At 40.3% G+C, this 13,366-nt stretch overlaps 1 protein-coding gene across 8 annotated transcripts in view; it reads right to left on the minus strand.

Moving 5' to 3' along the window:
- The window catches only part of inpp4b (inositol polyphosphate-4-phosphatase type II B), a 218,774-nt gene that overhangs the window by 11,885 nt on the left and 193,523 nt on the right, over positions 1 to 13,366 (minus strand). For 7 of the 8 annotated variants that reach the window (XM_063883246.1, XM_063883249.1, XM_063883245.1 and 4 more), the window contains 5 exons: positions 12,647 to 12,733; positions 12,307 to 12,490; positions 6,923 to 7,252; positions 5,938 to 6,076; positions 909 to 1,081 (listed from right to left, as the gene is read on the minus strand). In XM_063883246.1, the coding sequence (XP_063739316.1) occupies positions 909 to 1,081; positions 5,938 to 6,076; positions 6,923 to 7,252; positions 12,307 to 12,490; positions 12,647 to 12,733 (913 nt within the window). The remainder of the gene's footprint in view (positions 1 to 908; positions 1,082 to 5,937; positions 6,077 to 6,922; positions 7,253 to 12,306; positions 12,491 to 12,646; positions 12,734 to 13,366) is intronic. The other variant, XM_063883247.1, reaches the window with a different exon arrangement.

Consider the following 13,366-nt stretch of genomic DNA (forward strand, 5'->3'; position numbering starts at 1 on the left):
TACTTTGGTCCCAGCTCTCTGCAGGTCATCCACTAGGTCCCCCCGTGTGGTTCTGGGATTTTTGCTCAGCGTTCTTGTGATCATTTTGACCCCACGGGGTGAGATCTTGCGTGGAGCCCCAGGTCGAGGGAGATTAGCAGTGGTCTTGTATGTCTTCCATTTTCTAATAATTGCTCCCACAGTTGATTTCTTCACACCAAGCTGCTTACCTATTGCAGATTCAGTTTTCCCAGCCTGGTGTAGGTCTACAATTTTGTCTCTGGTCTCCTTTGACAGCTCTTTGGTCTTGGCCATAGTGGAGTTTGGAGTATGAATGTTTGAGGTTGTGGACAGGTGTCTTTTATACTGATAACGAGTTCAAAAAGGTGCCATTAATACAGGTAACGAGTAGAGGACAGAGGAGCCTCTTAAAGAAGAAGTTACAGGTCTGTGAGAGCCAGAAATCTTGCTTGTTTGTAGGTGACCAAATACTTATTTTACAGAGGAATTTACCAATTAATTCATTAAAAATCCTACAATGTGATTTCCTGGATTTGTTTTCTCATATTGTCTCTCATAGTTGAGGTATACCTATGATAAAAATGACAGGCCTCTCTCATCTTTTTAAATGGGAGAAATGCACAATTGGTGGCTGACTAAATACTTTTTTGCCCCACTGTATGTATAGATATATTTTTTAATCCTCTGGATTGTGGGAAACAGTATTTGGATCTCTCTGTCTGTAAACGTAAACTGAAAGATCGACAATAAATTTGACTTTGACGGAAAAAATGTATAATAAATGGTGGTTTCACATTTGAATCTCCAAAGTGATAGATTAAGTGAGAAAAACCTTGATCTCAGATGAACTAAGACTGGTAATCACTGAGGACATCTAAGGAGTTGTTTATTATTGAGTAGCTACTTACTGCCTGACTGAAAACCACGTCGCGCCTTTGCTGGAGGAGAAAACCCTGTGGAATGCTGCAGGCTGCCTCCTGCAGGAGCACAAAGGTCATGGCTCTCTTTGCCTTCTCCACCACCTGCATCACACATTCCTTTAACCTGGTCACATGAGGACGCAGCTGCTCCCTCCAATCACCTGCACACACACAGATGGGATAAAACGGGTCAGAGATGGAGAGAGGGTTCGAATGACAGTTTTATTGGTGTTGTAACACATGAATTCGCGTCCAGAAACAACACACACATATTATCTGTGAGGTCAAACCGGATCATCATTCGTGTTTCCTGAAAACGAAAGCAAATTCCAAACAAACACAAACACTTCTCAAGCAGTTTGCAGGAAATCATTTGTTAATTAGAGAATGCACAGACAAAAACACATCTGGTAATCTTTGTGTGAAAATTAAATAACACTGATTTATATAGTATGCTCATGACTATATAAGCATAAGTCCTCAGGATTTGTAATTTTGGTAGGTAAAGTGAACAAATGCATTAAATCAATTTGATTCAGTACATGTGCTTATTTTGCTGTTCTGTTTTAAAGGGCAACTATTTATAAATCATGTAAGTGCAAGCACAAGCGCAGGTCACAGGCTGTATGGACGTCTCCAAGAAAACTGCTAATTGTTTTTGTTGTGCTGCAGTGCAAAGTGTAAAGGGCTGTTAGAAGTAGAAATATAGATCAGATGGCATAGTGATAAATATAAATAACCAGAATAAATACACTCTAAACATCACCAGTCACAAATGTAATTGTTGTCTGGATACCATGAACACGCAGCAACACAAATCTGCACTCAAAGGCAGATGGTGTGGGGTTTCTCAGCAGTAAATAAGTAAGCTGATGAAAGAAATAAATCGCCTTAAAAAATAGTTTGTTAAAGTCGTCTTTATGACCGCATCAATACGAAGCCATTTCAGTCACAAGCCTACACTGCATTAAGTCCTAAATGGTCACATCAGATTGTAATTGATGAAACGCATCAGCATTTGCACCAAACACATTTCAAGGACTCATCAACAAGCACCACGTCTGAGAAAAAAAAATTGGAATGGGAGAACGATAAACAGAATTAATGAGCCCCAGGAATCTGATGTCTCCGGCATAAATAAATAGTTATAACTATCCAGTCTGATGTGTGTAGAGGAGAGTGTTTTAAAAATAAATAATAATAAAGACGGCATTGCCATTGCACCACGCTGCTGACCTCACTTTTTAAATCAGAGGTTGCTGAGTTAACAGCATATCTTCAATGAATCCAAGAAGAAAAGTTTCATATTCATAAAACAGCTGTTTACACACTTACCCAATCATTGATGCATCAATGCAGACTGCTTTGATGATGTTCCAGCTTTAACTATGTTGAATGTTAATGTTTGATGCCAATTTGAACAGATTATCTTTGGTTATAGAGTAAGAATTTAGTTTAAAAAAGCCCATGTCAAAAGAAAACCACATATCTCCCTTTCTACTACCTCATCTCAATGAATGTCCCACCTGTGCATGCTGCACTGGACATTCAAATACCACACAGACCGGCAAAGCAAATTTCAAGGTCAGGAAACTACCAAACTGAGTGCTGCTTGTTCTATTCATTGTACCACAACAAGTGAGAATAGAGACCCTTAAATGAACAGCCCAAATGCCTAATAGAGCCCTCACACTGTACCTTCGGTCAGTAAAGACACTTGCCTCTTTACTTCCTACTGTGGTGTAACTCTGTTGAAACAGGATGTTGGAACGGAAAATAGCGCAGAGACAGATTAATCGAAAATGAAAGTCAATGGCTGTGCTTGACACTGACAGTGTGCCGATGCTTGTTTGTGGAAAGACTGGAGAAACTGTTTCTCATATTAAGCTAACATTTGTTAACTTTCTTTTTCAGCTTCGCTCAACGCTCAAATAGTTTTCACACACTCCATTGTTGATGTGTTTTAACTGACTGGACAGCTTACTGACTTTTGTGAATAATTTCTTCTAATGTTCTCTCTATTTTCCCCCTGAGCACAAATATAGAACAAAATCACAAGAAGTTGAGTTAATTAGGTCTAATTATTTGGTGGAGATGTCCATGTACAGTATACCCTAAAACTGCAGAATTATATAGTGCTTTCTAGGTGCTCAAAGACACCAGCATTATTAACTGATGAAGTAATGACATTGGGGGGAGGGGTTCGACAGGAAAGAGCAAGTTTGAAGAGATGGCTGTGGAGTGTTTGTTTAAAGGCTGGAAGGGTGGAGTCCAGATTTCACATTGATAATTCTGTAAATAAACAGCAAGCTCTGAGATGAAACAGATTCAGTATACATGCAAACTTATTTGACTATACTTAATTATGTCCTATTGCATACTCAAAACCTGCTTAAAAATAGTAATTACGAATTGGGACAGAGCTACCTTTGATTACATGGCGTCTTATACACATTTCCTCAATCCAAATCCAGTTTATCATGGTCCCTTTACTGGCCAGAAGGGGGCACTGTTGATTAAGCAATGTGCATTCAGTTTAAGTTTACCATATCGAAAAGTTATTGGGGATCAGTGTGGACACGCACACACAAACAGAGGCACACACAAGCACAGTTGGATACCACCGATAATGTAAAGCACATCAGCCTTGCCCTTGGCTTGTCAGAAAAATCATGTCTTATCTCATTCTGCAAATATCGCCTCCGCACAGAGACGGGGGAAACAGAACTCAAGCTGTCATCTCTTTGCCGGCCCACCTGTCCAAACATCAAAACCCCCACAACGCCTTGTCATCAGAAGCCGGGCTTCACCGACGTCCGCTCAGAGATAAAGTCTCACTCATTATTCAGCCCAAGTTTGTGTTTAGACAGGCAGATGACCACTTGCTCTGTACAGTTTCTTAATAAAGCTTCAAAGGGGGGGGGGCTTATCTTTCAGGGAGAACACCGGACACATGGCCTCTATCTACCTGGCAGCTCCCAAAGTTCCTCCACAGGGAGTTTTTCGCTCACACACTCCTGGCCGCCTGAAACGCCTCCATTGGACCTTTGTTTACTTCAGAAGCATAGTGACATCACTATGTAACACTCAAGCTTGTATTGGCTAGCACATTGGACTCGATAGGCTAACGGGCAGGAAATCTATAAGCGTTTGACCGATAACAATAGAGCCAGCAAGCTAACCAATCAGAGCAGACTGGACTCTGGTTTCAGACAGAGGGTGAAAATAAATACCTTGGTCCTGCATTGAGATGCTTTCAAGTAAAAGAAAACAAAATATTGGCATCAACATAACTAAAAGTACTCGTAATGGCCAATTTCAGGATCATAAATATTAAAGGAGTAATTTTTGATCAAAGCTGGTAAGAGTGGAGCACATTCTAATTACCTTACATACTACTGCCAGATATCTTAACTTATAATTACTTATCTATATGTATTTATTAGTTGATTCATATTGTATCAGCTAATAATCTGAATATATAAACTAACTAAAGATGACAACTTAATGTAGCGTGCAATATAAGCTTCCAAAATGTAGTGGAGTAGAAGTATAAAAAGAATATACTCACGTACACGTATAACTACAATACTTGATTACATGTACTTTTCACCTGCCCAACCTGAACAACGCAACAACACACACACACACACACACACACACACACACACACACACACACACACACACACACACACACACACACACACACACACACACACACACACACACACACACACACACACACACACACACACACACACACACACACACACACACACACACACACACACACACACACACACACACACACAGCCTCTCCTTGTCTCCTGGTCGGACTAGTGCCGCCGCTCCGACTGCCAGTTGGCAGTGGCAGCAGGCCGGCTCTTGTCTGGACACAAGCTTGAGGCAGGATTTCAGTGGACGTAAGGGAGGACTGGGCAGCTTGCGGTCAGCAGTGAATGGCTCTGCATATCCAATATTGCTTTCATCCAATTCTCTGGCAACCATTTAAGTTCCTCTTTTGCTAATGCCTACACAACAGGGAGCCTCTAAGTTGGTCCAGACTCTTGTCTCACCCAGGCTGTAGATACACAGTGACTCCAATGTTGTTTCCCCTCACAGTGAAAATTCACATTTAATTAGTTGGTTTATATAAATATTTGGCCATAAAGCAATTTATAAGCTAAAAATAGATGTTGTTTTGGAGGAACAGGAATGGAAAACAGCATTTGTTGCCACTGATAATGATGGATACATTAAAGAGAATTCTGCATTATACCATACATAGTCACCTATGATGCATCGCAGCTTAAGTGACTACTTTAACTTACGACTTCTAAAATGGGAAGTAGTAAATAATAACGTTATCTTTTTAATATATTTGAAAGTTCAACTTTTTTTTATAGTTTTAACTTTTCATCGTGAATCGGTTTATGTCTAAATCATTACTCAGTGAGATTGTTTTCACACAGCATGTTGTCTGTATAAATCAAAGACCTTCATTTATAAATGTACTAACAATTACAAAAAAAACATTTGGGGAATATTTCTGCATGGATACCTTGTTGTGCAACCTGTTTATTTGATTCTGCATATCATGAGCTGTAGGTATAAAAGTTCCAGGTGTTTGGATTTCTATCTGCAGGTTTATTAAGTATATATATATCATTTAAACATTAAGTCATCTTTGGGTTGTATTTCTAGTGCAATGAAATTGACCAACTATGAAAACAGCAACTGTAATGGCTGATTTATTAGTCTAATATGGACAACAGTATATTGTTGCTTCAATCAAACATGGGATAAATGTTTTGAAAAATGAAGGGATGAATGGAGGTCTATTATAATTTAATATAACCTTCATGCTGTAGTGACTAATGCTTTTTAATACTGGCCTGCTAACATCAAACAACAAGTGCATGTGCAAAATAAAACGCATCTGCAGCATAAGCACACTCAACCTTAAAGATGTTTCACTGATGGATGGTTGTGCTTCACATAAACAAGTTATTTACCGGGGTTGTGTGAGGTGATGACATCGGCTAGCTGCTGCTCAGGGACCGACTCCTGCTTGCTGCCATCTTCCTCCTGGAGTTTATCCACCATGGCGATGACACAGTTGAGACATTTGGCCACATTTGCCCACACCCGGTCCTGAAAGAGCCGAAAACACAATCGGCAGTCAGATCAGACTCCCTGATTAGATGTTTCTCACTCTGTTTCAGAGGAGAGGGAAACTGAGTAAACCAAAATGTGTTACAAAAACAGTTGAAGCGGCTTAAAGCATAAAAATAACTCCCATATGTGTAAGAAAAAGGTGTTTCCAATTGCAGACTTAACTGCTGTTGTATCCAAAAGGTGAAAAGGAAAATACTGTCTGGGTATTCTAAGATTACTCTCAAAGCATTTTAATTGTTTCCATATTTCTCTTACTTTACTTGCACTCAAACTGTTGATGAACAAATTCACTTCCGTGTGCACAGACAGGACAGTTGAAATGTGTTTGAGTGTAATCAACTGGTGGTGTGTATTTGAGTTTTTCGTGCTGAAAAAATAGTTTGAACATTTTTTTCTGAGCGATAATTAGGCACTGGTGTTCAGAAAACATGTCACACTCCTGCTGTCACAGTGAGGCAGATGTTGTGCTCACACGCTAACACACCAACATTCATACACACTTTATTGAAAAGAAGCAGCACGACTTAACATTCAATGACAAGGTTACCACAAAAACAATCTTCTGCAGGGTGTTTATCTGGATGAAAATGTGGACGTTTCTTTGAGAAAACTAATTGAACTAGAGTATTGTTTGGAATACAATCTCACATTTTTGTAATTGTATGTTTTTGCCAGTATAATCTGTAATCAAAGCAATAACGTATCTCCCTGAGAGTTCTCCCAAATGACTGTTTGTCACATTGTACTAATAAATAAACAAAAGTCTTACTAGTCACATATTTTAACGGTTCCTTATTGTCTCAGAAAAGTGTTCCCGCTCACCCATTCCTCCTCGTCGTACTCTTTATGGTGCGGTATGGAGTCTTGGTGCTTCAGCGTCCCACCTTCTCCTCTAGTCGTGGTTTGTGATGCCTCCACGTTATTACACCCCGCGGGGCTGTCACTGATCGACGTGGCCGGACTGTGTCCTGGAAGTCCCTGGACCGGGCTCTGGTTCTGATCACTGCCCTGGTGGATGTGGCCGTGATGCTGGCCTCCCTGCACCGGGGTCTGCTTCTGGTTCTTGGAGACATATCCAGGACGCGCTGCGTGCAGAGCCAGCAGTGCACTGTTGACCAGCTCGTCTTTAAGTGTGTGAACAAATTGTTCTGTCTGTAGCAAAGAGGGAAATGAAGAGAGATAGATACTGGAAGTTATTGTGGGGAAAAACCACAAAATAAAATATAAGTGTTGGAAGCGAGGGGGTTAGGGAGAGATTTTCACATCGGGGGAGTGAGTGGGTGGAAGAAAACACAGCGAGTTTGGCTTCATATACAGAGAAAGTGAAGAGAAATAAGGAAAAATGAACACTGCGTTCACCATAAAGTAGCTGCTCTCCATTACTGCAGCACAGCCGGTGAGCAACGAAAACAGCAACAAACAACAAACAATTCAATTACTCGTCATCCAGCCTGCTCCTCCGAGGAGCGCGCCTCCTTTGATCTCAAATTCACCAGCTACTGTAAGTTGATGATGATCCCGGTACCAAGGAGCCTGACGCTTGCTGCCACCACTGCGTAAAAAAATGATAAGGGCTCTCAAGAGTAATTGAGTTAGCGCCGCAATAAGCAATTTTATTACCAGCACAGTCTAACAAAACATGAGGCAGGCTCTCCATGAAAAGAGACTGGTGAGGTCAATGTAGAGATATATTTGCCTCATCCCTTTTCCTGCACGCTTCCTCCCTGATGTGGAGTAAGCATTGAGCTTGTTGAGACTGCCAGCCGTTGAGGAGACAGATTAGTCAGCAGAGACCAGACCAGCCTCTCCCACAACTATAGTGTGTTGAAGTCAGAAGAAAGTGATTCTGAGATGTTGAGGCTTGTCTTGAAAATGGAGCAATGTCAACTTGTGAAAGCTTCTAAAGTGCTGGACCACCTCTTGGATTGTGTAATTTGTGTAGTTTTTCCATTACTCATCCAACTATTCAGGATGGCATACAGAAGGTTAAAAAGAACTGGAATAAAACCATTATATTTCACTATTCTAATCGAGACATCCGTACAGGGAATTACTTATCATACTTTTTGATGACTGACAGTCTGCAGCTGGCTCTGTTTAAGTGGAGACATAAAGTTCAACAAGGAAGATCTTTACACACAAGGAGATTTTTTTTTACCATTGTTTGCCGAATTTATGCTTTTTCTCCCCTCTCCCCGCTCCAGTCATCTCTGTCCCTCATATTCAATATTCTAACATCATCATTATATTAAACAATCAGGGGCATCAACATGCTGTAGGAGATTGAACTGAGAGGATCCAGTAGACATATACAGAGTTACAAAGGTGAGACATTTTGTTATCTCTGTACAATATTATGTTCCTTCCCTTTTGCCCTATAATCTATGTAATAAATATCAATAAGTTTGTGTAATTCATACGATACATCCAGCGCTGTTCTCCCTATCTTCAGTTCAGTAATAGGCTCCGTTTGTTGCATAGTACCCAACTATTGCCTTATTTCAGTTAGTCAAGGCTGATTTGAAATGGCCTTTTAGTCACCAGTGTTTCCATAATGTAATGTAAAATAATGTATGCATCAGCTCTAAAATTTAATTTCAATTAAATTTAAATGGTCATTTTCTGGCCCAAATTACACCCTTCCACTTAGTTTCATGAAAATGGGGCCTCTAATTTTTGTGTAATCCTGCTAAAAACACACTAACAATAAACATAGCCTCTTTGGGAGAAGTAAACAATGATGATTCAAGGATGCTCACTGAGTTCATTTTGAAGATTCAGTGTACAGGTTTTTCTTTAATATATGCACTAAGCACTTGTACCATCACCCACCTGCTGGCTTCACTCCACTACCCCCAGCGCCTGCACTCTGTGGGATCATGACTTATCTGCTATCTTCATGCTGGCCTACGCTTAACGAAGACACTTACCAGTGGAGTCTACAGTTCCACTTGATCTCTTCCTAATTAAACTGCAGTTTCCAACACCGACTTGTTACTTCTGTTACTTTTACAACTTTTCACAAATCTTACTCATTAGAGCTTTAATTGAGAAGAAGCTCCACACTTACTTTAAGAGCAAATTTGACACTTTTCCTCTCAAAATGCAGCCACAAAATATATATTCTGGTTTAGCTGTTCTGCTCTTGATTTTAAGTATAAAGGCAGTTTCCCACATAGAGTGAGCCATGAGATTAATGTTTGAGAAGAGAAAGCAAACGATGACTACATGTAAAACACTATTGTATTTTATTCATATCCATTTTAATTGCCTTGCATGGATCCAAATGAGTTCCATAAGTAAGTCGATGTGGGAGAATGGAAATCCATGGGCAACACTGTGTGTGTAATAGCCTGAGCACATTCCCTTTGCTGCAGCACTAGTCTGTGATGCACACAAAAGTAAACATCATTTTAAAGATACAAATGTCCAAATGACTTTAAAAATGAGCCGAGCTTCATTCAGTAACCAAAACACTTAACTGGGACTGAAAATGTAAATTTATATTCAAATTAAACTCTGCCTATCTGACCTCAATGTTAATGTGCAATCTATGAAACCATGTTTTATTCATTATCTGTTCTGGAATGAGTGAACAAAGCCACACATTGTAGTTAAAACAATCTGGGTCTTATTTGCACTTCTTAACCAAAATGTCACAGAAGTCATGTGTTTGAATTTGACAGATCATATGGTAACTTTTTTATGAACTTATTTCTCATTACCATCAAAAAACAATCCTTCAATCACATTTCCTAAAGACACAGAAAGTTCCGAGGCTCGTATCCTCGGTACAGAGGATCTGCAGTGAAGTGCAGAAAACATTTTAATGATTCACTGTACCGCAAGATCCATATAGAAACTGTGTTCAAAGCAGAAGATCAGAGGTGCACTCCTGTGGGTAAGGGAGGGAAGCGTTGCAGAGTCATTCTCTTTCCGAGGCTAAACCAAGGCAACTGTGCTCCTCCCCGCAATAAAACTACTCCATAGTGGAGCTCCTCCACACCTACCTGTTTTACAGATCTGAAACGCTCCACATCCCTGGGGAGGAATTCTGTTGCTAGTCTGTCTTCAATATATCTGCTGATATGATCTTCACTGAGCAGAAGTGCAAGTCAGAAAGAGCCTCTGTGGACTCTTACTGCGAAAAATAAGTTACATTTGATCTAAAAAAGAGGCAAACTGTGAGAATCTATTCACCCCGAATGGTTTTACCTTGAAGCACGGTAGAACGTTGGCTGAGTTAAAAATAGAGCCTTTCCACTCAATGTAAATTCACTAGAGAAGTGATGGGAGGCTGAATTGGTAGAGCTGGTCCAAGTCCAAAAGCACTTGGCAGTGAGGACACTTACTCAATATTGCGTGTATGACCTCTATACACCATATCATTTAACATAATCATGCAAAGACCATCAAACCACAACTATTCCCAGGTAACCAGTGCGACGGAGACACATAACTTATCCTAGAACACAGATGGAGGGCGGGGACATGCCTCGAAATTTCAGAGTGAAATAATTACCATCATCAGCAGAATCATCCCCCTGTATGGAGAAGCAACAGCGCATCTGCCGGACTTTTATCACAGAGTGCCAAGGAAAAGTGCTCTGGAGTGAAAGAGTGCATTAGGCCATGATTCAGTCGGTCTGAACCAGGAAGAAGAGTCAGAGGCAGTGAGCACTTGATAGAAAAGAATCTTACATGTACATCTTATTTTTTCCTTTTGAGGCGCTTCATCTGAGCCAGACTCTCTGAAGGTGGAATTCACTATTTTATTAAATACACTTTAGATTCACTGCAGAGATGTACTCCCAACCTTTACTTACCGTTCACCTTTATTTATATCTGTTTAAGAGTTTGAGTCGAATGGTTTTCTTTTTGTTTGACTGCCAATTCTGCTGTTGTTGATAAATGAATTATTCATTATGTCTGAAGAAATGTGGAAATGGAGAAAACGTTTGTATTTTCCACTACCAACAGTCTCAAACTCAGAGAACGTCAGCCTAATAAAAAAACTAGAAGGGCAGTAACTAAGTCAGAGGCTAGCTGTTTACCCCTTGTTTCTAGTCTTTATGTTAAGCTAAGCTAACAAGCTGCTGTCTGCAGCCTTATATTTAATGAACAGATATGAGAGTATAACTGATCTTCTTTTAAACTCTCAGCAAAAAGTAAATCAGCACATTTCCTGAAATTGTCAAACTATTACTTAAATTCATCAGGTGTGATCATGAGTCAACAAGTCCACAAAGGTCTCATTGTGTATGCACAGTATATTTTTGTGATGGATGAATGAATGTGAAGGAGGAAAAACTGATATAAACGTGTGATGTTATTAATGATTCAAGTCGTTGGGGCTTGAAGAGAGTTGTCACTTGAATGTCATCTTTTAAACACACAGAAACAGCTTCACACCACCACCCCTCTCATCCACACACACATATACACACACACAAATAGAGCTTGAGATTTTAATCAGAGAGCAGCTCTGTTTGTGCTGACCAGGCCAAGGGTTTACTTGGCCAATGTGTGCGTGTCTAATCAAGGATGAGAGGAAGTGGTGACAGAGCGAATGTACCAATTAAGCGGGCTGATTGGGCTCTATTCCACTGTGGCAAAAACAATCTCTCCCACAACAGATTGCAATCTGACAGCACCAGATGTAATTCATTAATTATACTGATAAAAACGCCTCAACTCCATAAACCTCCATGCTGCTTTTCACTTTTGTTAGTTTGGCGTTTTTATGATGAGTTATGGAGTCTATCTGTTTAGTGTGTGCATGTGTGTGAAGAAACTGCAGCAATAAAAGTTTTACATGTTTTGTAGTTTTGTTGGCTATGAAAGTAGCAGAGTAATATTACCAGATCTGGTGTTAGGTAGGGATAACTCCTCTGAGAGGGTAAACGTTGAGAGTGTTGCAGTTCATATTGTCCTATACATACACCTGATTGAAACTCTACCAGGAGAAAAATTAAGTTATAGGCTTTGAAGCAGAACCCGTGATAATGAAGTGTTTTTTTTCTGATAAGTTTGGGTTTGGATACACCTATCGCCACAGTTAAATTTAATAGGCTTTTCAGGCTGGAAAAGATTGGTGATATGTCTGAGAATAAACGAGTTTTGTTGCAGCTGCTTGAGGCCAAAAGGAATAAAGGGACAGTTTAGATGGAAGAGAGGGTGTGTGTGGAGGGTTTCTGGCTGCCCACCTTGTCAGAAAGGTTCTTGAGTGCTTCCCTCAGTCCAGAGGAGGAGTGCTCCTGGGCGGCCTGGAGGAGCTGGTCCGCTAAGCTGCTGATGAGCGGCTGGAGGAGGCTCACGGTGCTGAGGACCTCCTGAGCTTTGGCTGTGTGCTCTGGGGAGTAGTAGATACACTGGTAGGCAGTGCTGAAGCTGTGGCGGAGGAAAAAACACATCAATTCAGATTTGACAGCAGCTGTAGTTTCCTGGTCATGCAGTGAAATGATATGAAATACACATGAAAGTGACCCCCAATCTGATTTAAAAAGAACTGGGTCACACTTGGTTGAAATGAGAATGATGACATACAATGCTGGACAGAAGCTCCTCATATGTTTGTTTAGACAACTCCTGCTGGTTTTCGCAGTGTCCACTTGCCATCGGCGTTTGCCAAAACTAGCAGAGTAAGAAGAGACAGTATTTGATATCAAACAAGCTCCAAGCTGTACTGCAGCATCCACTGGATGACCTGCTCCATCTGGGTACAAGATCTATGTTGACACAAAATATCCAAAACACACACAAGTGATCAATAACAGGTTTCACGTTTATTCCCCATACACCACCACACATAGCATCTCTAACAAGGGCTGCTATTGTAAAATGGCATTTTAAAATTATATATGAAAATGTTTTCTACTAGAAATAAATGATCTCTATGCCTTTGGTGCATATGAGGGATGTGATGCACCATATCGAGTTGAAGAACAACACCCACCTACACCTGTAATAAGCCTAAGTGCCCTCCTGTAAATAACAAACACAACCTTCCCTAACATCTATCAATTGCCTCTAATTTTATTTACCCTTCATCCCAGGTGTGAATCCGTTCCTGACCACAGAGATCGAATTAAACACAGTAGGGCTCTGGAGCTTGACAAATGACACCTCTTATCGTTATCTAGAAACAGAATAAAGCTCTACAAACAACTCTTTATTCATTTCATTAAAAACAAGAGTAATAAATGATCAATTATACAATGTCAAATGGCTCTCTGTTGAGGTCAAGCAATGAGAAAGATGAATATT

Source organism: Eleginops maclovinus, chromosome 5 (genome assembly GCF_036324505.1).
Source record: "Eleginops maclovinus isolate JMC-PN-2008 ecotype Puerto Natales chromosome 5, JC_Emac_rtc_rv5, whole genome shotgun sequence".
NCBI lineage: Eukaryota > Metazoa > Chordata > Actinopteri > Perciformes > Eleginopidae > Eleginops > Eleginops maclovinus.